The following is a 26,735-nucleotide window of genomic DNA, read 5'->3' on the forward strand; positions in this document are numbered from 1 at the left end:
GCAGGAAGCAAGCTCGGCCTGCCCCTATGTCTTCTTTGGGGCGCAAATCCGGTCAGAACCACTTCTGTCTTTCGGGGGGGGGGGCTCTGTTAATTCCAACACATTGAAAGTGGTACCACCTGTCGCAGGCATCACATGCGATCATATCAAGGTCTTGTTGTGGACAATCACTGCTAAGGCACAACCAGGCTCTTGCCTCCGCTTTGGTGCCAATCCGGTTCCTGTTGCTGAGATGTGTCAGCAGGATGCTCAGAAGTCATGGAGAGTTCTAAGGGATACAGGTGTCTCAATGAATGCATTTGTAGTCGTCCGTTGACCTTCTTGACACGAGCTACTCTGGTTACACCGTCATTACCAGAGATCAGCTCAGCAATAGTCACCAAAGCCCAAAATGATCTGGGCTTAAGTGGGCTCTTAATTAGGACCACATCGTCCTTCTGAAGTCGATTACCTAATTGAGAACGGAACTGTACAGGAGCCTTCCTCCCCAAATCCAGAAGATACTCCTTGTACCATATTTCCCTAAACTTGTCCAGGCACTGGTTTCTAAGTTCCAAGGAATGCACCAGCTCGCTCTGGTTGGGCAGCATGGACGCAGTCTCATCTTCATTTAATCACAATAATAATTCAGGGCACTCATTGGGCCTAAGGAACATATTGGGGTGACTGCAGTGATGCCCTTGTTGGCTGACGATTGGTAGATCAGGAGTCGGTTGTTAACCGACCTCTGTATGTCAGATATGACAGTAAGAAGGGTAAAATAGTCCAAATTGCCTCTTCCAAAAACCTTGACAGGGGGGATGGTTCTCAGCTTTAGATTACAGGGTCCATATCTATCTTGGAAATCTCAAAAGAGCGCGAGTCGGCTAAAAAGTTCCCCCTCTCTCTTGAACGCCCTAGCGTTGTCGCTGTACAGGGCTTCAGGGACACCGTTCTGATTAGTAAACCAGATCAGAGCTTGAAAAAAAAGATGACACGCTCGTGTTTGGGATCACTTTGATATGTATGGCCCTGATGTTCAAGCAGGTGAACAGCAGTAGATACACCTCTCGAATTCTTTTTCCTTCGCTCACCCACAGATGGCCGGTGTAGTCGATTCCAGTGTGTCGGTACGGGGTACTGAAATCAGTGCGATGCAACGGCAAGTTGGCGACAATATTCGGTTGCACTGGCCTGGAGTTGTACTGTTTACACCCTGCGCCGTCGGACAATGTCAGATTAACAGCTTGTCTCCCATGGGGGACCCAGTAGCCACGCCGCCTCACTTCGGCCAGGATCGATCCAGTCCCAAGGTAACAACATTTTTTTATGGCAGTCCAGAATAAGTTTTGTCACAGGGTGCTGTTTCCCTATTAAAATGGGATTTTTAACTTCATAAGCGAAGTACAGGGATGAATCAATTCTACCTTTAGAGTGAATCAACCCATCGGGATCCAGGAAATGGTTCAAGGTACGAATTTTGACTGGCACATGGTCTGTTAGGCCTCCTCAGATATTTGATCTCTGCCAGAATCTCTTGCTGTTGCATAATCCTCATAAGGTAGAGAGCCGCCTTTGATTCGCAATCCCACTGTCGACCCAGCCGAATGGCTATAAACCTGAAAACCATAGACGTGATGTTCAGTAAACTGGAGAACGAAGAAAATCTATCCAAGGGTACAACAGAAGGATGCTTGCTCGTGTGAGATAAAGCAATTTGCTGGGGTGCAGACCATCTGTTGGCATGTTGCATTCAAACATGGCAGATCTTGTTCCGGCCATTGAGAAATCTTTGCCTAGCCAGGAGGGGCCAAAGCGCCAAAAGTCAAAGGAAGCCTGGAATTGCCTCAAGGTTATGCCTCTCTTAATTAAATCAGCTGGGTTGGACTGGGTGTTTACGTACTTGAAAAGGGTTCTTAATCCATAGTGAGACTGCAGATCAGTTCATTTTCAGTAAGTCCTTGAGCCGATTCCTTGCAAAAATATTATTGCATGCCATGGTTTTGGACATAAGCCAAGATAATACAACCTGAGCGTCTGTGGGCACGCACAAGTTGTCTGTGACGAATCCCTCATGGTTATCCAAGATAGTAGGGAGACATTTAAAGGCGAGAAAAAAACGCCATCAATTAGAGTACCGGCAAGGTTTTGCCCTTCATCGGTGCGACCTTGGCTTTTGCAAATAATAAGGAGGACCGGCTGCCTTGCACAACATATGCAGCAAATCCGTAAGCCTCCTTGGAGGCGTCGCAGAAGAGGTACATATCCCTGGACAGCCTGGACTCCATGCTCCTTCAATCAAAGTGGAGATCACTCTATCGCGTGAGGTCCCCAGCAAGCTCCCTTCAGTGGTTCTGAATGTCAGGCAAGAAGGTATTGTCCCAACCCATACCGTCCTTTCACATAGTCCTGATTAGCACACGACTCCTAATCGTAATGGGGAGGTAAAGAGACAGTGGATCGAAAACTTTGGCTGGCTCGGAAAGGACGCTTCTTTTTGTTAAGGTACTGGCGTCACACCTTGTATGGAGTATATACAACTCCTCTGTAAGTGGCGAGTAATAATATCCAAGTACTTTTTCCCACTGCTCTTCATGGGCGCTCAAGGTGCCGTCCTTTTCCATCCTAGCACGGAGGGCCTGACAATTAGAATTGCAAGACTGGACTACGAACCCTCCTTCCTATAAGCGCTCTCGAACCAGGGAATACAGTGCAATAAGTTCATTCGGGTCAACCATGGAGGCAACAAGATTGTCTATGTAAAACCGGTCCTCCATCACCTTGCGGCACAGATCCTGAGGGTATTTGGCCGCGTGCAATCTTAGGATGCAACCCAATACAAACGGGCTGGATGTGAAGCCAAATATGAGTGTGGTGTAGCGGAAGCAGCGCAAACGATTACCCTGCGGAAGAAACAAGACCAATTCCGGTCCGCCTCCAACTTGAGCCGAATCATTAAGAACGCTCGGCGGATGTCTGCCAAAAGGATGTATTGATTGGCCCTAAATGCCAAGAGCAATTTCAAAATGTTCCCAGTTAAGTTGACCCCCAGAATATGCTACTTTGTGCAGGGACAGTCCACCTCCCGTCTTCAAACTGCAGTTGAAGATGGGTCTAATCTTCGTCATCACCATAGGATCGGTTTTATAGACAGGTCGATGTGGTATCCACGTACTGGTCAAACTCTTGTGTGGGGACAAAAATTTCTTCAATGATGCCGTCTCTTTGCTGCTGCCAGAACACCTCAAATACTCAGCATTTTTTTTTTTTTTAATCAGATCCGCAGACACTCGGTCCAGGACACAATCTAATGTTGCATGGTTGGGAGGCACCTTGTCTAGTTTATCCTGGTGCCAGGGGAACTCCACATAGTAGTTGTTGTTGTTCCGCAGCTCAACCGTGTCTTTGAATCGTTTTATCAATTCCTGGTCATAGTTTGAGAATCCCTCACAGTCGGGAATCCTTAAAGATTCTAGGCTGACCATCTGCTCTCGCCCTCTTTGCACAGCATTGTCAGGGAAGCAATCCTCGAAAGCATCGAAGTAGGCCGACTGAAGCTCCAGCACGAAAAACGGATGCGAGGTATTGACCTGAGGAGTATGTTCCATTATAGAATTGAAAGACGAGTGACTTCGCATGAGGGGGACATCATCCAAACGGAAGGAATCGATCATCCTGAATGGGACCAATCCGTGCGGGACCAAAAAGGCTTGACCCCGCAGGCACGAGACTAGTTTAAATGGGTCCAGGTGCTGAATCAGGTCCAAGCCAGCTACCCCACTAATAGTTATTAACTCGGACTCCGCCTCAAACCGGCCGGTCAACACACAGCCTGCCTCCTCAAAGGCATGTAACAGTGACTGTAAATTGCGAAGCCGGACCGATAAATCAATGGTGTCAGATACCAAGACCGGACAAGTCACAATGTTTCCTGAACCAAAGTTTGTATCGAGTACAACCTCCGTGAACTGCTTGCGACACTCTTCAAAGAATGTAGACAACCTAATTTGTCGGCAGGCCCCAACGGGCTCAACTGGACACAGACTCTCAAGTACATCGGCTGATAAATATGTGCGCCCGCTGTCGGTGTCCTATAGGCAATTCACAAAGACTGCCCTGGCCCGACGCGAAAAGGTGGCAGATAAGATGGAGGGCAATGCATTCGAGTAGCCAGTTAAGTCAGCGCATGCCACATCCATACCGAAGGATGGAGTAACCGAAGTCCATTGGTTGGTTTTCCGTGGCCGGAGATTATAAAAACACTGCCCCCCAAAAATAACATAAAATAATCTGCAAAGCGCAAAGGGTTGAGTTGTACAACCATCACCTCGTGTGTAATTTGTATACTGATATTTTTTTTTGAAATTTTTTCACTGGATTATTGATTGGATACTAATTAACCAGATTATGAAAACATAATTGGAAAAAAAATCATTATTTCGACATTTGAACGGGGTGCTCAATCTCTAGTCCAACAATATCTATCCAGAAGGCCGTTCGCCCTTTCTAATTATCGGAATCTTCAGCCTGAGAAAAAAGTCCAAGGTTTTGATCTGGGTGAAGAAAGTATTGGATGTAATTACCTCCAGCCCGGAGCCACTCGAACTGACATACATCAAAGATCTACTGTTTACTGAATGTCGGACATCTAAGATTGCTGTCCATAGCTCTGATCAACTGTAAATTGATCGTCCATTGGTTTTGTAGAGGCATCCCTTCAAAGTCTTTATAATTCGACCAAACTTTCACAAGAAACACTCGTCTAGCTGTAAACACTATCAATAATTTCCCCCACTCTTTATCTGTGCCTAAACCTTAACGTAGATTCCATGAACAAAGCTTCTTTCTTAGAACTGCACGCCTGTGGAATTGTCTTCCGTTTTCCTGCTTTCCGGCTGACTACAATATGGTTGTGTTCAAGTCTAAAGTAAATAAGTTCTTGATGAGCCGTTCCATATAAGTTATTAAATTTACCAAATTTTCATTACTAATGATTACTATATTGACCAATTTCTACTGTACACTCTTTAACCCTTATCCTTGAGTGGCCTCTGGGCCTTGATAATGTGGTGATGCCTTTGTAAAAAAAAAAAAAAAAAAAAATTCACTCCCAAACTTCTCCATACCAGGTCGAATGGAGAGGAATTCTAACACACTTTATATTATAGTAACCAAATTTATCTTCAAATTCTGAAGAAGTAAGGGCATAATGTATGTTAGCTCTGGCAACAAATGATTTTGCATTGTCGCTATATATGTGAGAAAGTAAGCCCTACATATTGGAAAACCTAATGAAGGTGGGCAGAGAAGCACGAACTGTCATGTCCTCGACCAGTTCCAGATGTAGTGCTCTGATTTCCAGACATAAAAAACACCAGAATGTAAACCTTTGATTGTTGATTCAGGTTGTGAACCCCCAAGTGCCCAGTGTAGTCGATTCCCATATGTAGAAAGGATCTCACTAGATCTACTGTGTAGGAAGATCTGCTATCTTAGCATACATGAAAGCTACCGAGTTAAATTTCTGGCAAATGTAAAAGTCTTTCAGGGCTCTTTTTAGGGCTTGTCTGCCTTGGGGTATTCAAAACCGACATTCTGGTCCTACTAAGGATAGCTGGCACTCCTAAGTGTTTAGCCCTCTCACGATCCCTCGCAATTGGATCAATCCAAAGGATGATTCTTCCCGAACAAAACTTCATACTGCAGAATTACATTTTTCTGGATCCTGCCCCTGGAACGGACCACACCATATTCGATCAGGAACAGGTTTAGCTGACTTATACAGCTCGGTACAGGTTTGCCATAAGGATCATTTAAGAACTTTAGCTCAAGAAGGAATGCTTGCTGCGGCATCGTCCTAAACAAGTAGTTGGAAGCAACCTGTTTATAATCCACTTGTTTATCTCTTGATTTATATATAAATTCAAATATTCGGGAAACCACACGTAGAAGCTTGTTTGAAACCGGAAAATCTGTTGAAGAGGAGAACAGGTTCAGAATAGGTTTCACCATAGGTATAGAACAGGTTGGTACGAATTATCTGCTGATTGTCTGTACTAAGGTAATCAAGTGAACGAACAGGTTCACCAGATAAGCAGCTCAGTCCAGAACACCAAAAGGAAAAATTCTCCTTAAATTTAGATGTTAATCTTCAGGTCATTAGATCTGCAGGATTTTGACTGGAAGGTACATATTTATATCTGATATGCTAGTTATAAGTTGCAAGTATTGTCATCTTTTCTAAGGTGACAATTTCATCGTTCCACCCCGTGTTTGTTTGATGATTTATGAACTATTTTGCCTGGGTGTTTGTAGGTGTGTGTTGAGCCAAAACAAAAATTTGGTAGTAGGCAAGCAGGTTCGAACCCGTGTCGCGAAGGCAGAAAAGAAAGTGAAAGAAAATCTGACGTCTTACCGCTGCTCCATGACGTGACCGGAAGTTCAGAACGTTAAAATTAGGCAAAGTCAATCCAATCGATACGATGACTTGCAAATATGGCTCGCAAAAAATCGACCCCTCTTTATAGAAGTGGAGGGTGAAGGAATTAATGTTTTTGACCAATTTTTTTATATTTGTTGTCCGAGACATCGAACTTTAAAATGATACCGATCTTATGAAAATCCGTTTGCTCTGTCGAAAGTTTTAGGCAGACATACAAACATACATACATACATACATTTAAATAGAAAAGTGAAATTTATAGAAGACTAGCGAGGGGTACCCAGCATTGCCCGGGTATTTGTAGGTGTGTGTGAAAAAAAACAGGTGCCCGTGAAAAAAAAACAAAGCCTTGACGACGCGCAGTTGGAAAATAGTAAAGTGTGAAAAAAAAAAAAAAAAACAGGTGCTCGTTTTTGATTGACGTGACGGCGATAGGTATTCAGCAGTCAGCATTTTGTGCGGGGCAGTTTTTAATGAGGTCAATAAATCGGTTTGTTTGTTTTCAAAAACCTGCTCCCCCGTCTGATATGACGAAGTCGACAAACGTTCACTGGCTCTGGGCCTGTTATTAGAGTCGAGTTTCGCTTTTTGTTTATACCGAAAACCGAATGTAACGTATGCTGATGCGGGAAATGTGGAATAATTAACGTTTGAAAGTCAAGAAAATTAAATAGACAGGCGAGCTTCGTGGCTAAGTGTGAGATATTACAATTTATAGATGATATAAAAAGTTTTAAGAAGTTGTGAAGCGAGCGAATCCTTCTCTGAAAGAAGCCTTTTGTGGACATCGAGGAAAAGCGTACATACATACATACATACATTTTCGCTTTTATATATAATAGACTAGCAAAAGTACCCGTCGTTGACTGGGTTCAAACGCAGCCTACAGAAAAAAATGAACTCTGATTTATAAAAGTGCTAGCAGGGGTACCCCGCGTTGCCTGGGTATTTGTAGGTGTGTGTGGTGTTAAATAAAAAAGAAACCGGAGGGGGGGGGGTAGGATTGAACCCGAAGCCCTGAGGCGAAGTTTGAAAATAAAATCGGCCAGTCAGAATGAGTTAGTGAAAGATGTTTGAAAGCGTTACGACGACGATGATGACGATGTAAGCATTCAACGTTTTAATTAAGCGTGGGGGGGGGGTAATCAAAACATTAAAAAAAAACAAAAAAATCTAACGTAAGACAAACGAACGATGAAAACAGAAAAACGAAAACGTGAAAAATGGCTTAAATAAGCCTGTTTCGATATTAAAATTTAAAAAATCGGTGGATACCCGGGTGTTTTGGGGTGTCGCTAAGAATAAGCGAAGTAAAAAAAAAAAAACATAAAAAACAGGAAAACGAACATTACATGAAAGATGGCTTAAATAACACAGGGTTCAATATTTAAATTTAAAAAATTGAAAAAAAAAACAAAAAACAAAACATCTCACACCACGATTCGAACCCAAAACGTTTAGATAATGAACAAACGCGCTAATCAACTGCGATAAAGCGACGTAGACGAAATGTGTTCGGTTTTTCAACTATTTAAAGTAAATCAGGTCATGACGTCATCTGACGCATGCATAGAATCGGTCATCGTTACGAGAAACCCGTTTTTGTTGAACCCCCCCCTCCCCCGTCGAAAATTGTCGATTTCGGGGTGAAAAGGTTAACGTTTTGGGCCAATTTTTCGATATTTTTCAAGCGAAGAATGGGGCTTTGATATGATACAGAGTTTGTGAATTTTCGTTGCGTTTGTCGAAGGTTTTTAGCAGACATACATACATACATACATTTTCGCTTTTATATATATAGACTAGCCTGGGTGCCCGGCGTTGCTCGGGTGTTTGGAGGTGTGTGTTGAGCAAAAAAGAAAGAAATGGTAGTAGGCAGGCTTGAATTCATACCGCGAAGGAGGAAAAGAACGTGAAAAAAAAAAAGTGACGTCTTTGTTGTTGTGCCCATCGTCAAACCGGAAGTGGCAAAGGTTTAAATTAAGGCTAGTGAATCGAAAAGAGGCGTTGACTTTCGAAAATATCGGCAAAAAAGGCGACCCCTTTCTGTAGAAAAGTGCCCAGTTGAGGGTGAAGGAATTAATGTTTTTAGCCAATTTTTCTATATTTGTCGTCTGAAGGGGCGAGCTTCAAAACGATATTGATCTCGTGAAAATCTGTCACCTCTGTGGAAAGTTTTAGGCAGATTTACAAACATACATACATACATTTAAACAGACAGGTAAGATTTATATTATAGATGAAGTTTGCAGTAGTAAGCCATTAACTTATTTACAAAATTGCAATGCAATTCTTTGTGCAAACTGCTTTGCTCCTTAGCATAACGTGTAAATTTTATCTTTTTTCTTTTTTGTTTCATTTTATACTTCAGTTGAAGTTCTTAGAAATCAAAGGCATTCACTTCCCGCGTCTAAAACCTTATATAAATGAGTCTTGCAATAGTAAGACTTTAACTTATTGCCGAAAGTGCAATATAACTTTTTGTGTGAACTGTTTTGCTCCTTATTTACCTCAAGGAGTAGCATGCTCTTGCTTTGTCAGGCGTGACCGGATAGAAGTTCTAAGTAATTCGCTATTTGTATTTTGTATTTTCTGGTTGCCTACGCTGAGAATTGAACCTTCAACCTTCAGGAGAATATCACTTCACAATTGATTTTTCCAAGTACGCTAACCACTTGCAGACCAACGAATCTTTATCTCAAAAATTCAGAAATGTAAAGACTCTAGTCTTCATCGACTCATTTTGGTTGGCATTGGAAAGGACAAATGACTCGTAAATATTTTGCCTTAATCAACTATTCGGTCCCGCTGTCGTTTTAAAATCTAAAAGTTAATATATAATAGAATTGCTTACTGTGTAATTGCCCTGAAGAAAGAATAAAGTTTATATTCATCAACTCTCCGAGCATTGTTGGTATGTTCTTAAAAATTGTGAAATTTGCAAAAATTCCGGGTTTGTATTACTGTACACATAGATTCGAAAAAGTTGTCAAAAAACAAATATAGAACAAATAAATGTTATCAAAGGCAAGATAAGTTACTTTTCTACCTAACTGGATATATTTTTTGTGTTTTTATTCAGTGTAACATGTTTATTCAGCTCGAAAAACAGGCAATGTTTACCGATGTATTGGAAAATTCAAAATGGCAGCCGACTGTCTCTCGGAGAGGGTACGTTTGGGAAAAGGTATTATAAATAATAAACTAGACAAAATACTGTTAGAAATTCGCTCAATATATGTTACCGTGACATAAGTTGACATGTATTCGGTTGTTTTCTAACAGTATTTTGTCTAGTTTATTATTTATAATACCTTTTCCCAAACGTACCCTCTCCGAGAGACAGTCGGCTGCCATTTTGAATTTTCCAATACATCGGTAAACATTGCATGTTTTTCGAGCTGAATAAACATGTTACACTGAATAAAAACACGTGAATTATATCCAGTTAGGTAGAAAAGTAACTTATCTTGCCTTTGATAACATTTATTTGTTCTATATTTGTTTTTTGACAACTTTTTCGAATCTATGTGTACAGTAATACAAACCCAAAATTCCATTTGTTTGATGTATGAACTAATGAGTTTTGCAAATAGTAAACAATTAACTTCTTAAAAATGCAATGTAATTCTTTGTGTGAATTGCTTTGTTCGTTACCATGATGTATAAATTTTATTTTGAATGTATAGCGTCTTGATTTCTAACATATATCACATACTCTGTGTTCTAATTTATAAGAGTCAATAGTTCACTTTCTAAATAAAATAAACTTTTCCTTTTAATTTGTGTATTCTAACCTATTTTTAATCATTACATAAAATTTCAACTCTGTAGTAAAAAAAAAAAAAAAAAATAGATTCCTTGGGACTTAATGGATTGAAATCAATTTCTTTTATATACTTTCAACAACATAACGGGCAAAGTCGGAAAAGAGTTATGTAGTGAGGAATACAAAAATGTGTTTAGTTCGTAAACATTCAGGTTCTATAAAAGTTTGGTCATTTATTTCGCTAAACTTAAATTGTGGCTTAGAACGAGAAAGGAATATGACAAATTGGCATATTGCCGTTCTAAAAAAACAAAACAAAAAAAGCATTCACCCTAGGTGGGTTGAACTGACTTTCTTCAAAGGAGGAAGTAAATATCAAATTCACAAGCAGCCCCCCCCCCCTTTTTTTTTGTATGGGAGAGGTTGAAGTATAAATTCTATTTTGAATTTATAGCATCTTGATTTTTAAAATATATCGGTGACCCGTTACTAAAGTCTGTTGTCTGACTCAATTGTGTATTTTCAAACAAAGACATTTCAGGAAAATACATTATTACGTACTTGCGTGTCACATCGAAATAAATATAAATTCCAAAATTTATGAAACCTCATCCAATAGAAGATGCGCTACAGCTAATGTTTGGGGAAAAAAAAAACGTGTAGTTTTATCGAGAATAAGCAAGATGGCCAAGCTGAAAGCAGTTATCTCCCCCTGATTTCAAGCATCTAAATGGTTCATTTACAGTAAAATTGCAACTTTGAAAAATCCTGTTTTTACTTATAATTATTTTTTTCTACACGACCATTTTTCGTAATTTTGGGAATTTATACTAATTTCCTCATGTACATAAAAATGTTTTTCTTTGAAACATTTTTTCGAAGACGCATAGTAAAGTTGCACTAATATATCACATGTATTCTGTGTTCTAATTTATGGAAGAGTCAACTAAGCTCCCACCCCTGTCCCATCGCTGCAATGTTGCATCACTGTGCCTGTTTTACAAATATTTTAATGGAATGTGTTCTGATGAACTCGTTTCACTTGTACCCCCTCGACGTAAATATCCCCAACAAACCCACTTAGCAATAAGATCTCACCCCTTCACTGTTGTTATCCCTAAATGCCAGAAAACTTTCTATTCTAATAGTTTCTTCCCTCGAACAGCTAGACTTTGGGATTACCTTCCTGCTGCCTGCTTCCCTGGCTGTACTGATATGCAGAAGTTTAAATGTAACATAAACAGATATCTTGTTAATCTTTCCTAGACATGGCCCCAAGGTGTGAACATGAGTATAAAAAAAAAAATGACAAATTAGCATGTTGCCGTTTAAAAAAAAAAAAAAAAAGGAAAAAAAAAAAAAACATTCACCCTTGGTGGATTGAACTGACTTCCTTCAAAGGAGGAAGTGTTAAATAAATATCAAATTCACAAGCGGTTCTCTCTTTTTCTTTCCTAGCTTTTGACAGCTACAACCCCAATGATGGACAGCAAGGTGGTTATATGACCAATCGGCAAGGAGGAGCTGATAACGATGATGAAAAGGCAAGTAAAAAAAATAAAAAAATAAACTATGATACAAGAGTTATTTCCCTTATACAAGAGTTATTTCCCTTATACAAGAGTTATTTCCCTTATACAAGAGTTATTTCCCTTATACAAGAGTTCCAAACAAATTAGTTGGACAGATTCTGATCCAGAAAATGGCAATTCTTCCCTTAAAATTTTCTGGGTCAGAATCCATACATCTAATTTGTTTGGACCTCTTGTATAAGGTTTTGTTTTGTTATTTTTTTAACTTCATATATACATTTATTTTGAACAATATTATTTCTTTTTAAGTTTCCATATTCATATGGACTTAGCTCAGATGGTAACGAATAAAGCCGGAGAGCTAAATGTTTTGGGTTCAATTCTAGCTGATGGCATCCAAGACATTTTTTTTTTTTTTATTTTTTTTTTTTTTTAAATTTTGAAATCACTGCTATATAAATCTGGAGGAGTAAAAGAAGGTTATAGCAGTGCAGGGAACCGACTGTTGTAGTGGCATGACATATGAACAAAAATAGACAAACGAAAGGTCTTATTTGGTTTGTTATTTTTGACTTCGTATATCAATTTATTTTTCAAGATAATCACAATACAAATCAGTAAATATGAAATTACTGTTTGATATAAGTGGGATGGTGGAGGTCTTAATATTTCAAGATAACATCTTGTGGTGTTTTGTCGTAGAGCGAAAGACCGACCAAAACCTCTTTACTAGGCTTTACCGAACTAATTTCACAGCCAATAATAAGCGTAAGAGCAAATAGTAAACGTAAGAGCAGGTAGCTGGAGTAAACGCAGGAACTGTTAGTAACGAAATGTTGAAGAAAAAAAAACTCAGCTCTTTTAAAAAGGAAAAGGAACGTGTGCAAAATCACGTGCCATAGAAACTTTTACGTTAACGGAAATATAACACATCTCTTTTTCAAAAGAATGTCCTTTTTTTTTTCTCTCTCTTTTTTTTAAAGGGTAGAATTTTCTAGTTAGGCACAAAATTAGCAAGTTTCAATCTCCTCATTTGTCTTTTTATCATAGTGAAGCTTATTTATATCTGAGATATAGTTTGTTTCAAGCATTGCATGTAGTCTAATATATGAAATGCTATATGTCTGCCTCCATATTTTCAAAATCTTTTTTGAAACTAAAAGTTGCAACGCAGTGCTAGGGGCCTCAAATGATTGGATTTTTTATGGACTTTTCTTTTATGGGTCTTTAGCAGGTTAAAATAGTTTTTAAGGGGTAAAAAATTGATCAAAATTAAAAAAAAAATCGTTATACATTTTGTACATTCATCTTAGTTTATTTTTGATTCTTAATCAGTCCATTTGCGCGTCATGGTAGAGTGGTAACGTCTCCAGATTTGAATGCTAATGTTTTGATTTCGGTTTTGATTCTAGCTGAAGGCACCCAAATGCTTTTTTTTTACCTTTGAAATCACAACTATAATAATATATACACAATCTGGACAAATTGAAATATATTTAAGCATATTTTACAACTGGGCAAAGTTTGTTATAGAAGAGGGAAATTGTTTATGTTTGACTGTCTTGATCCAAGTCTTCAGCTGTTCACTGCAATGTTTCTTCCAGCCTTGGAGCGGGGCTGGGTCAATGGCCTCGTGGATGACATTGCTCGATCGATGATGGAGGGCATGGCTAAACTAGCGCAGACGCCTCATGAAGATGGTTTTTGCAAGAGAAGATGTCTTGTAGCGTGTGTGGACCACAGTGTTGGGGACAAAATGCTGCCAGCAAACCTGGAGGATATGGCATAGATACAGATGATCAAATACCTCAAGTTTGCGCTGATCAGAGACCTGCATAGGTTACGTTTCACAACCATACAGCAGAATAGTACGAACAAGTGCATGGTAGATCCTGATCTTCGTTCTCAAAGTGATTTTGTGTCAGGGACCATAGACAGGTGTAGAGATGGTTAAAAACAAGACGAGCATTATTGATGCAGTTAACGATATCTTCCTCATCTTGGCCCGCTGCGGTGATTATGTAGCCAAGGTATTTGAACCTCTGCAGTCTACGTCGCTGGAACCGCGAATGGCTCTTGCTCATGGCTGCTGTGGCATCAGATTGTCGGACGTGGCCGGCCTCAATTCAAGATGTGACTAACGCAATGGGTGGAGCCGGCTCAACCAATCAACTGTGAAGGCCGAAACAAGTACAAGCAAAGAAGTTTATGTTTATATGTCCAGCAAAAGGTCAACAATTTCCATAAAAAAAACAAAAAAAAACAAATTCACTGCCGTTTCTTATTTATTCTGAAAGCGACAATAAATTGGGACATAATAAATCTTTCAATTAGTTTCCACACTTTGAAAAAACTATGTTGGTATAATGTTTTTTTTTTTTTTTTTTTGCTTGATAATCACTACTTATCAAAGGTCACTTGAGGATAAAAAAATTAAAGAATGTAAGGTGGTAGTATAATAGTAATATATGACATAATTGTGTTAACACACCGGTTCTCGTCAGATCACCGAAGTTAAGCAACGTTAAGCCTGGTTAGTACCAGATGAGTAACCATTTGGAAATTTATAGCGCTGTATGTGCTCTCCGCTTATCTCCGTATTTGTTTCCAGTCGTCCTGTACATACACTTCACTTGCCACTGGTATTTAACAATGTTGACTCGGGAGAGGTGTGGTTGGAGATTGTGCTCCTCCTGCCACAAAAAAAAATTTCATACACAGGCACCCATACACGGGTATCCATAGTCATGTCAAAGACTGAAGAAGCCTAGTAGTATACTAATCGTTAATGGTGTAAATTTGATAGAATTTGATTATTTAAGGGGTGGCTCAACAAGAACTTGTTTACATTGGACTTGAAGTCTACCATGTTGTATTCAACCGGGAAACAGATCAATTTTAAGGACAGTCTTATGAGCTCACTAGGTTTAAGCTTAAGTTTGGACACTATAGAAAGGTGTGTGCAGAACAGGAAACTGATACTATGGCCATGTTGAGAGAATGAATGAAAGATTTTGGGTTATGTTGAGCAGTTGAAGTAGCAAGTTCGGTTCACAAGGAAAACGTGGGAGGAAGTATTAAGGATGAATTTAAGAGAAAGAGGGATAAATAAATACTTAGTCAGAGATAGGTTAGTTTGAAAGTCAGTTTCTTAAAGCCGTTCAAATCATGCCAACATGTGAAACCTGACGCTAAACCAAATATAATGCTGAAAGAATGGTGGGGAATGCTTGGGTTAGTAGATGTAGAACAGTTAAGGTAGCAGGGTCAGTTGGCTGAGGAAGATAAAGAAAAACATAAGAGGAAGTGATTAGGATGGATTTGAAGAAAAGAAGAATAAATAAGGACCTGGCCAGAGAAAGGTTAGTTTAGAAGTTAATTTCTTAAAGCTGTCTAACACATGCCAGCATGTAAAACTGTTGTGAGACCGAAACTTACCCGCATCATAGACTCTTCTCGTACTATATTACGATGTGAGATATCACTCTCAGGGTGTAGTATCATAATAGCGTAGAATCAGCAGGAGTACTAATAATTCACAGCGCGTACGACTATCCATAAGAGACACCACCAGATATTAAGCTGCGCTTACTGTTTATCCTATCCTTATAACCTCTAGAAGTGTAAGCCATGTTTAGTTTCAGAGACGTTTCAGATGGTTCGTTGTTCTAAACAAGTCTTGAGAGGTGACTGGTTTGCAGTAGACAGTTCCACAGAGCAAAATATTCTTACCGTGTCGAGACGGAAAAAAACATGTGAAATTGCTCCAGAAAAGGTTTAATATTTATGAAGCAATTCTGGTTTCTGATTGGTTGGTAGCAGAACGTGAATTAATTCGATTCGTCAGTTCCTAGCAGCATCGTTTATAAATAGAATCGTCCGACTGTGTGGGATCATATCCCATTACAAGTCCAAAATATTGCAACATAACTTTTTCAGTTAATATAACTTTTTTACACCTAATCAGTGTTCTGTGTTTTCCTTCCGTGGTCCCAATCTTGGGTCCACATCAGAAACGAACATAAACCAACTGTGCGCCTCTCAGGTTTTGCTACAAATAGTAGGAAACAGTAGGTAGCTGCAAACTGAATCAGAACAAGATACTGCAGGACTGGAGTAAACAAACACAGGTGGAGATAAATAGACTCCCCAATCTGCTCAAAGAACCCCCCCCTCCCCATCTGATCCTTCGCTGTCCAGTCACCTGATTGGAAGGAGGCTATGTGACAGCCCATTTATCTGAAGACAATTTCTCAAACTGGCTAAAAAATAGCGGTATAGAGGTCTAACCAATATGATACTACTACTATTAAACTGATCTTGGCCTTTTGGTCAAGATCAAAGTGTAGTATCTGTTCTTCAGATGCTGCACTTCTATTTCTTGTTCTCTTTCGGTGGAGGAGAAATCCTTCACGACTGAGACAATTTTTATTTTTGTACCTTTTCTCCACGTTAAAAAACGACCCTGGTGTCTAACTCTGTCCCGTGGGGAGGCATAGTAAATAGGTACTATTAAACTGATCATGATTTAAAACTTTTCTTTTCATCTATATCATAATGGACACCCCCCCCCCCCACCTCCGGATAGTTACCTCCGCTTACCCTTTATCCTATCCCTGTAACCTTTTGGGTTAACATATTTTCCTTCCATTTAATCTGTGTTTCGTGTTTTCGTTCCGTGGTAACAATCTTGGATCCACATCAAAAACGGACATTTAATCCAACGATGATGCTGATTTAAAACTTTTCTCCGTCTATTCCAGGAAGATGATCTCTTGAATGTTGTCCCCGTCACAATCGCCGAAGTGTTGAGTGCTACACAAACGAAGGCAAAATTTTACTCCGGAAAAGTTCCACTTTCTCACGTGAGTATTTCTTTTCTCAAGTTTTTTTTTTATTTTTAACAAGAATTTTTGATTCTTGTCCAGAATTCCGTCTACATTAAAAAAACAACAAAAAAAAAAAAAAAAATGAAAAATCTTTATGATGTACATCAGGGTTTGCACAGATATGAAAAGTCTTTGAATTTTGATTTTTATCTTGAAAAGGCCTTATTTACCTTGAAAATATGGAAAATGTCTTGAAAAACATTAAAAACTATATTCTTTTGTGTGCATTAAAAATTTGTGTTGAAATATTAAAAACAAAATCGAAATAAATTATTAATAAATCATTTTTTTAAGTATGAATAAAAAATACCATTAAAATATTTTTTTATGAAAATAAAATCAAAATACATTATTTTGAAATTGTATTGTGAATACCAGAGTTACGCCTCTTTATCACAAAACTACCTCAGGTAGTTTTGTGATAAAGAGGCGTAACTCTACTTTTTCGATCTGGTCATCCAAGTTTTCAATTATCACAAACTTTTTTCTCTCCCCCCCCTCCTTTTTTTAGGGGGGGGTAGTGGTAGCCATGATAACGCCCCACCTCCCCCACCAAGGAAACTTCTGTGGATGGGACTTTCCAATAGTGAATTCCCTTTTTTTTATCACTTATTTGAATTGCTGTGGATTGTCAAACAAACCCCGAATTTTGTTTTGAAAACTTGAATTTTGTCTGGAAAGGTCTTAAAAAAAAACTTTGAAAAGCCAAGAGAAGTTCTTGAAAAGGAACATTAGAAATCTGTACGTACTCCTAACAAAACGAAAATATATTCCGAAAATCACTTAAATTGATCAAGTAGTTCTAGTTTTATAAAGAAAATCATTTTTAAATTAATGGGAATTCAATATAAAGTGTGCAAGCTTGAGTTATTGTTGAGCTACCTCTTAGGTTTTTTTTTTTTTTTTTTTTTTCGAAATGGTGGGTAAAACTCATAAAATTTTATTTTCTTGATTAAAAATTAAATTATTGGATGAATTTAGTTGATTTTTGGAACATGATATTTCGGTTATAGTCAGCTAACATACTTCCTAACTTCTGGCATGCAGGGTTCATACAGACTTGAAAAATCCTTGAATTTTGATGTTTGTCTTGAAAAAAGCCTTATTTCTAATCTTACCTTAAAACTCCTTGAAAATATGAAAAATGTATTGAAACAGCCTTGCAAGTCATATTCTTTATGTCCAGTAAAGATTTGTCGAGATATTAAAAATAAAATTGAAATATTAAATTATTCCTCAAGCATTAATAAAAAATATAAAACCATTAAAATGTTTTTAAATATTGAAAATAAAATCGACGTACATTGTTTTGAAATTGCATTGCATTATTGTGGATACAAGAGTTATGTCCCTTTATGCTGATGTTTTCCGTATACAGTAGAACCCTGGGATATGTTTTTTTTGACGTTACAGTGTGGTATACAATGTTTTTCCGGCTCCTGGTTATGGTATTTGCCCCGCCTTACGGTGTTATTTGTTATTTGATTATATACATGCCTTGGATTTCGTCGCCAACAAAGAAGTCCGGCGTCGCTGCAATCTCCAGGCAATTACTGACCTACTGCGGGCCCGACGCCTTCGATGGTTCGGCCATGCCTCTCGCTGTGATGCAGGGGTCTTTATCCACGAGGCTATCTCCCCATGTCCTCTACCCGGCTGGAAAAAACGTGTCGTGGCCAGCTAAGAACGTGGCTCGGGACTATCAAAGCCGACGCTGAGCTTATTTCGGGCCCGCTCATTTATGGCCTGTCTCGTTGGAGACGTGACTGGCTGTTGCTCACTCGGAATCTTGCCTCCGATCGCCGGGCTTAGGCCGCAGCGATACGAGATGTGCATCTTCATGAAGCCGACTCAACTCATCCAGGGTGAATGTCGTTTCAAGTACAAGTACAAATGCGTATGACTGGTGCTACCAGATCAGGCTGTTTGAAGATGCTGGCTTCCTGAGATGAAACGCACCTGACATTGATACTTCTTGTTTTTCTACTTCTTTTTGCAAAACTTAATTATGTTCTGCAAAAACAACCCCCCTTCCCTTCTTCTCATTTCCCCTTTCTCTTTCTATATCCCCCACTTCCTGACTGGTTCCCTAACTTAAAATGTACCAAACATTAATACTGTAACCCTTTTCCCCCTCTTCCATTGCAAAACTCATTCATATTCTGCAGGTGAGGGAACAAAAACAATAAAATCCACTACAAAACAACCAAACCAAACCAAACACTACAAACTAGCGATTGAAGATACAAAAAGCTTGAAGAATAAAAACCTTCTACAAAATAACTGGATGCAACATGACATGAATACTATTTCCAAAGTAACTGGATCTGGCATTAAATAACCCGAAAAGGGTTATTTAATGCCGTAAAACAACCAAACCAAACATGTATGATATACTGTACTGTATTTTGTTATTAATTTTTAATATGTACTGTATAAAATTTTGCTTAGGCCCTACCATATGGCGATTTCACCAACCCCGAAACAAATTAATGCCGTATTCCGGGGTTCTATTGTAATAACATTGAGTAGTTCTGTGATAAAGGGACTTAACTCTTGTATCCACAATTCTGGAAATTCAAAATTTAAAAGTAAAACAAACACAGTTTAGACCCATCTACAATGGGCAAAATAACATTTAATCGCGCTTAGTTGGCCGAATATAAGTGGGTCAGGGAAGGTAAAATCTGAAGAAGGCCTTGAAAAACTTTGAAAAGTCCCTGAAAAATGACATCGAAAATCTGGATCAGAGAATGTGAATGTGATTGTCAGCAGGCAGGTTTTGTATGTTTTTAAACAAAAATGAGTGAAAATCCCTTAAAATTGTACATGACTGACACAAAACGAAAAAACGCTGTAAATAGTTGATCAGTTCTGTTTCGCGTTAGAGATTTCATGTAAATAAACGTGTGATCTTCAAAATTATTTCATGAAATAAAGAAAAAAAAATTAAAATTACTTTTCCTGTTGTCAATTAAGTCTTTTTGGTTTATTATACCCTTGATTCAAAAAAGTGGTCAATATGTTGTCCCTCAATGCTAAACTGAATAGTGCCGGGCTAGTGGGGTCTTCCAGGTGTCCCCGTTGCAGGACTCCAGCCGAGGAAACGTCAGAATACTTATTCTTCAAATGCAGCAAACTCAGACGGTACTGGGCGTATGTCAACGAGGTGACTGCTCTCATCGATCCCAAGCAGCCTCACCTGTTAGACAAGTCCTACGTCATCTACAGCGCCGAGCCATCGTGACGCAGAGAGAGATGAATGGTGTTTCTTGCGATTCTGGCCGTGGTCAGAATGGTGATTTGGATGTCTAGAGTACAAGAGAAGTGCGAGGTTGAATCTTTTGCTGATCACGATCTGGTCCCTTTCTTTAAGCACCAGCTGAAGGTAAAGATCATATGTGATAGAAAAAGAATACATTCCACGGCCTTTGACCAAAGATAGATCAAGATTGTGAGTCTGTGCATACGAAGAAGTGCCAAGGCATGACAATTTCAGACCTTGCCGGCCCCCAGACACCTAAAAAAAAGTGTTTAGACTAGGTACTTAGCTAGCTGAGTGAATGACCTTCTCCATCCTCAATAGGAAATCCCGATCTTTTCTTTTTTGGATCTTGGATCGATCTGCTTGTTTTCAGCCCCAACAAGCTGGAAAACAGTGGGCAGTCTATCATTTAGAGAGGGTTGGGAGGATCCTACTAGTATTTATTGTTTAGACTTTTTTTTTTAGCATTCCATGTCAATGAAATAAACAAACGAGTATATTATATAATTTTTATTTCTATTCAAATTTTATATTTACATTGTATCCAAAAAAAAAACATACACATCTATAAATATAAAAGCGAAAATGTATGTGTGTGTGTTCGCTGGTATATATATAAAACCAATTTGATTTGGGAATCTTAAGTAGAATGATCCCCGGTGTGGTTGAGGTATTGCATTGGATGAGAACTTTAGCTAGGATTAGCATAGACAAGCAAAAGTACAAGTGACGAGGATGACCATAGACCCCCCCCCTCCCCAATTTTTTAGCCTAATTTTTTGTTTGTCATTGTTTTGTTCTTTTTGTAACTCTTCAGAGTAAATAAAAAATATAAAGCTCAAATATACAATAAATGTTACCATGGCCAATAAGTCTCTTTACGGCTTTGAAATTTCCAAGCAAGATGGCTACTGTGGCCCGGTTGGCCTCTTTATCAAAAACTTTTTGGAGGTTAGGGGGTGCCATTAGGAGTTCCGTCCGTGCAAGAAAAGTTGGGTTTATTTATTTATTTTTTTGGTCTCATGATTTATTTTTTGCGGGGGAGAGTAGTGACGGCTGCTATAAATAAAAATAACCTTCTCCACCTTCTAAAAAAAAAAAATCTTCCTTTCCCAGTTAGGACTCTCCACTCTCCAATAGCGACCCCCACCACTAAAAACAAACAAAAAAAAAACAGTGATAGTCGAAAACAAGGTTAGCCGGACCAAAAAAAAAAAAATGAACAAGATGTCAGCCACCTTGTTTGGAAATTTAAAAGCCATAAAGAAAGTTAATATTTGAGATTAAATAAAAATCATTTAAAACGACCAAAAAATGAGGCAGGTAGACAAGGCAAATCAGTTTGTTTACTTTTACTGTTCTTCAAGTGTTTCTATTGTGGAGCAATTGAAATAAAAGAAAAGGACATTCTTGAAAACTATACAATAAAAATTAACAAAATTATACAATAAAAATTAATAAAATTATACAATAAAAATTAATAAAATTATACAATAAAAATTAACAAAATTATACAATAAAAATTAACAAAATTATACAATAAAAATTAACAAAATTATACAATAAAAATTAACAAAATTATACAATAAAAATTAACAAAACTATACAATAAAAATTAACAAAACTATACAATAAAAATTAACAAAACAATACAATAAAAATTAACAAAATTATACAATAAAAATTAACACAAATCAAAGCCAATTATTTTGGAAATATTTTTTTATTATGATCGAAATTTTATTTTGATTTCAATAATTTCATTTGTTATCTTGATTTCAATAATTTCAGTTTTATAATATACTAGCGAGGGGTACCCGGCGTTGCCCGGGTGTTTGGAGGTGTGGGGGGGGGGTTAAAAAAAAAGTAAGTATGAGGATCAAAACCGAACCGTTGAGGTAAAGTTGTGAAAAAAAAACCGTGCGACGTTAACCATTGCTCCACCGCGACATGCATACGGAAACACGTTTGAATTTATTTAATTACTTGGATTTAGCAGGTGCTCGTTTTAATAAGGTCAAGTTTGACTGCGGGATTTCATTTACTGCTGAACGCTTTTTTTTTTTTTTTTCCCCCAAAAAAAATGTTATAGGAAAATGACTAACCCACATGCGGCGAGCGACAAATATTGAATATTTATCTTCCCGAAATCAAGCAAATTAAATAGACAGGTGAGCTTCGTTGTTAACTGTGAGATATTACGATTTGTATGTGATATAAAAAGTTTTAAAAAGTTATGAACCGACCAACCGCTTCTCTGAAAGAAGCCTTTTGTAGACACACAGAAAAAGCGAACGCACATACATACATACATTTTCGCTTTTATATTTATAGATATTTCTTATAAAATTTAAATTAAAATAAAAACTTATTTTTAAAAAATTTTCTTATAAAATTGCAAATCAATACAAATTGTTATGTTTGATGTCCGTTTTAACAGTAAGTTTGTTTGCAAGCCAATCTCTGGCCAGGCCTTTATTTATCCTTCTTTCTCTTAGGTTCATCCTTATCAATTCCTCCCATGTTTTCCTTGCCTTCCGTTTTGAACAGATCCATTTACTTCAACTGTTCTACAGCTATTTAAAAACTTTCATCCATTCTCTCAAACCGTCGCAGTCTTCCTTGTCCTTGACTTTTTATTACAAACTATAATCAAAATCTCTTGTTCTGCACACTTCTTCCTATATTGTTCAGATTTAATCTTTCTCTGCGATCATCTATCTATAAAACGTGAGAATGTGTGTGATAACACTTCTCGGCCTATATACTAAATGAATTTTTGATCTACAGACTTGAAATTTGGTATATAGGGTATTCAGACATGTGGAAAACTTTTTAATCGGTTTTCATCTTGAAAAAACGGTTGCTAATGGGTTAAAATTGAAAAATTGGTATGTAGGGTCATCAGATTTTTCTCTGTTTGTAAACTTTTACAAATGCGCATGCGTGAATTGTTTACGGCAGATTCCTTATGTTAAGAATAAGTAAGTTTGAAAACGCTTTTTAAAGAACGTGTCAAGCTGGCCTGATCGTTATTTCATCGGGTGTCTAAAAAGTCACTTAAAAATAGACAAATTTAAAGAAAACCCTTCAGTGACTTGACTCGCTGTCTTTTGGTTTTGGTTTCGTTCTCAGCTTGGGTATTTTTTTGTCCCCAATAAAAGAAGGGATTGTGCCTAGTAATTCACTCCCGTTCATGTGTTCGCACTTTTCTCATTAACCATACCTTGGATTTTTTTTTTTTTTTTTTTTAATTTTGCACAAACATTAGTTATAGTGAAAGTAAATTTTTTGCCAGAATGGATTTTCTGGGTTAACTCTGGTTGCCTCCTTAGGGGCCATTATAAGGGTAAATTTGCCTCCAAATCGTTCATCCATCTATTTGTTTGTACTTTTTTAAATAACCACACCTTGGATTTTTAAAAATTTTGCACAAACATTAGTCATGGTGAAAGTAAATTTTTCACTTGTGGAAGAGGACCTGCATGCTTGACTTATTTTACTTACAAGAAGTGAACTGCTTAGAAAAAACATACTCGTATGCACATATCTCGGTTTCTGTATTAATTAAAATGTAATATTTGTGCATATTTTACGATCGGGCAACGCTGGACAGCCTGCTAGTATTAACGTTAAAACTCCCATTACAGCTCAATTGAATTCTCATTGTATTGTTCCTTTCCATGTAACGCATATCCTCAACCCTCACTGACCAACTTTCACTTCCATATGTGATCACACTACATACATGGGACGGACAAAATTATTTTTAGCTGACCTTTGACAATTATTTTCGTTTACTAGCCAAATAAAAAAACTTACGAGCGAAACCTACGTGATTTTTGGAATATATCATCTTTGTTCTGTGATAAGTATATGCATTTTTCTGTATTTTTTTTTTTTTTAAATTAAGTTTGATTCTTAATATGTTAAAATTTATAGGTACAAACATTCAAATAAATGCAGATGTTTTTAAACAATCTTCGTTAAAAGAAAAAAATATTTTTTTAAACCTTTCATTATTCAAATAATTTGAATTTGCTCTTTTTGTTTAAAAAAAAAAATGTTGAAAAGACATTTTTTACTAATAGCTTTGGAAGATTGACATTGAAAAAACACAATCAACAAAGGATAAGTGTTTTATTATTTTTAGTCGCCATTTAGAAATGTTTCACTCACAACGTAAAGCCCTGATACATAGGCCTGATAGACTCTTTTCTTGGTTGACGGTGGAAATGTTCTGCTGGTTAATAATGTCTAGTGATGTGATGATTCCAATATTTTTCCTGATTTCGATTCAGTTACCAATTCTGATTCTATATAAACAATAGAGTTTTTTTATTTATTTCAAATTACCATAAAAACACATTAAATATCTGCAGATATTTTCACAACTGTAAAAATTCACTTGTGGTGGACGATTTGTACATTTTAGTTTTACTGGTAGCTTAAAAATCAATAAATATTTGTTATTTTATTATTACTACCAGCCATGGAAGATTTTGTTTTTAACAAAATAAAATAATTAAAAAAAAAGAAAAAAAAAAAAAGAAGAATCGTTTTTGACATTAGAAAATAGGCACTAGCTTTTTCGAGTCCGCCCCCCCGCCCCCTAAATTAAGGTTTTTCTGATTCTGATTAATCATCCCAACACTAGTATTGTCAGAACATCCCTGAACTAACTCCATGTACTTCTAACTTTTTTTTTTTTTTTTTTACATAGGCATCACCACATTATCAAGGCCAAGAGGCCACTCAAGGATAAGGGTTAAAGAGTGTACAGTAGAAATTGGACATTATAGTAATCATTAGTAATGAAAATTTGGTAAAGTTGATAACTTATATGGAACGGCTCATCAAGAACTTATTTACGTTAGACTTGAAGACAACCATATTGTAGTCAGCCGGAAAGCAGGAAAACGGAAGACAATTCCACAGGCGTGCAGTTCTAAGAAAAAAGCTTTGTTCATGGAATCTACTTGTAATCGCACCAGCTCCAACGATATTACTAACAAAACATTTTGCAATTGTCTGCACATTTACCATTTCTGATATTCTTTTGCAGGTTCAGATTATTGGTTGGGTGAAATCTGTCGAAGAATCATCGACAAGATTTGACTATGAGATTGAGGATTACAGCGGCACTCACTTGATTATAAAACAATTTGTTCTTAACGAGGTAAGTCATCTTTAAAAATAGGGTGTCCATAAAGTCCAAAGCACTTAAAAAACTTATAACTTAAACTAGTATATATATATATATATATATATATATATTTTGTTGTTATTTTTCAAGCGATACATACGGTTAATATTGGCTTCGCCTCGGAGCTCATTTTTTTATTTTTTTATTTTACTTAGAAAGTCGCCCTTTTTAATTTGGACGTATATATCATTTTTATTTATTTATTATTTTTTAAAACAGTAATCTACGTACACGCGTGTTTCAAGGTCTTTACCTCTCATCAGCGTAGTTAAACTGTTTCTAGGGATCGAACCTCAGACCATGTTTACCACAGTCCGGTGCCTTAACCGTTATATATAAAGGCAAAAGTAGCGCGCGTTTTTGTATGTCCAGCAGTTTTTTTCCGCCAGGGTTCACGTGGAGGGGTTGGGGTACTATGTTTTAGAATTTTTTATATACTCCCTAGATTATAATATCTACGATTTGCAAAGGGACATCGTCTGTAGATTTATTTTGATTGCCTTTTATAAAATTCACGCTATTCCTTCCTCTCGCGTGTTTGTTCGGCTTTTTTGTATAAAAGCGAAACTGAATCTAAAGCGAAGGCAGCTTCCCGGCCTTTCGTGCTGGGACGTCCAGAAAGCAATTAGCTTTGATCAATGTGAGGGGAAACCCCCTCATATCGGGCAATTGCTATTTATTTGGACAATCCCTTTTTATGGGGAGTTGGTTTCCCCCACCATCGTGGATAAACAAATAAATGAAACGGCGGAAAGCTAAACTGGCCAACGTTCATTTCTGCATTCACTTAGCAAGTCAACTTTTTGATTGACACCGCTAAATTTGAACGCTTTTCACTTCCTATGGCCTTGTAGCTTAATTTCTATAAATAAAGTGGCAGATGTGTTAGATAATGGCCATGTAGAAGCATTAATTGTCTGTTATCTATCTATCTAATTATCTATCTACCTAGTGATGAGTGGACAACAGAGATTGGAATGGTGACATGTTTTGGCAGGTTATCAAACTTTGTGACCAGTCAAGTTTGCACTAGAAGTATCTGATGTGTCAGGTGTTCTGTTTTGAATAAGCTCAATTAAGCTTAGTGAGTTGGGTTAGAGATACCGAGAAAGACGGATGGACTAAACGGGTCTCTCCTCAGAACGTAGACATAGAAAATCCCACAAGCTGAGAGCCCATCGATCATACCCTTCTGCTGTGGCGAATACCTGGGAGTGAATAAAATATATAGAATCCTACAACAATTGGTCTTCTTGTGAAGCATCTTCCTTAAAACACGTCCGGCTCCACAAGATGGTTGAAGGAGCTCCAGGAAGTAGATAGCAGGAACAGGCATGTCGCCATGTTAAGAGAGAGATTAAACATGAGGACAACAGTCCGTTTTACAAACACAACGTACATACATAGAATTATATGGCCCGTTAATTAATCGAGAAAATATTAGTATAATTAAGATAATAACAACAACCTACCTATATATAGTGTATGTATCTGAAATATTTAACAGATAAATTTTTAAACTACTGGTCACATAACACTGGAATTAAAAGTAATCAGGATGGTTTATAACGAGTAAAATCTTTGTTTGGATGGATGAATAACCCGTACAGACATAAGTCGGCAAGTTGAAATGCAAAATGTTCATTTTTACTT

At 37.5% G+C, this 26,735-nt stretch overlaps 1 protein-coding gene and 1 pseudogene across 1 annotated transcript in view; both read left to right on the forward strand.

Moving 5' to 3' along the window:
* The window catches only part of LOC145259071 (replication protein A 32 kDa subunit-like), a 73,916-nt gene that overhangs the window by 37,829 nt on the left and 9,352 nt on the right, over nt 1-26,735 (forward strand). Inside the window, exons 4-6 of the mRNA XM_080116699.1 lie at nt 11,649-11,738; nt 16,490-16,587; nt 24,942-25,055. Coding sequence (XP_079972825.1) covers nt 11,649-11,738; nt 16,490-16,587; nt 24,942-25,055 — 302 coding nt within the window. The remainder of the gene's footprint in view (nt 1-11,648; nt 11,739-16,489; nt 16,588-24,941; nt 25,056-26,735) is intronic.
* Nucleotides 16,035-16,259, forward strand: LOC145259393 (U2 spliceosomal RNA; annotated as a pseudogene).

Source organism: Euprymna scolopes, chromosome 34, assembly GCF_053919585.1.
Source record: "Euprymna scolopes isolate OS-2025 chromosome 34, ASM5391958v1, whole genome shotgun sequence".
NCBI classification, from domain to species: Eukaryota; Metazoa; Mollusca; class Cephalopoda; order Sepiida; family Sepiolidae; genus Euprymna; species Euprymna scolopes.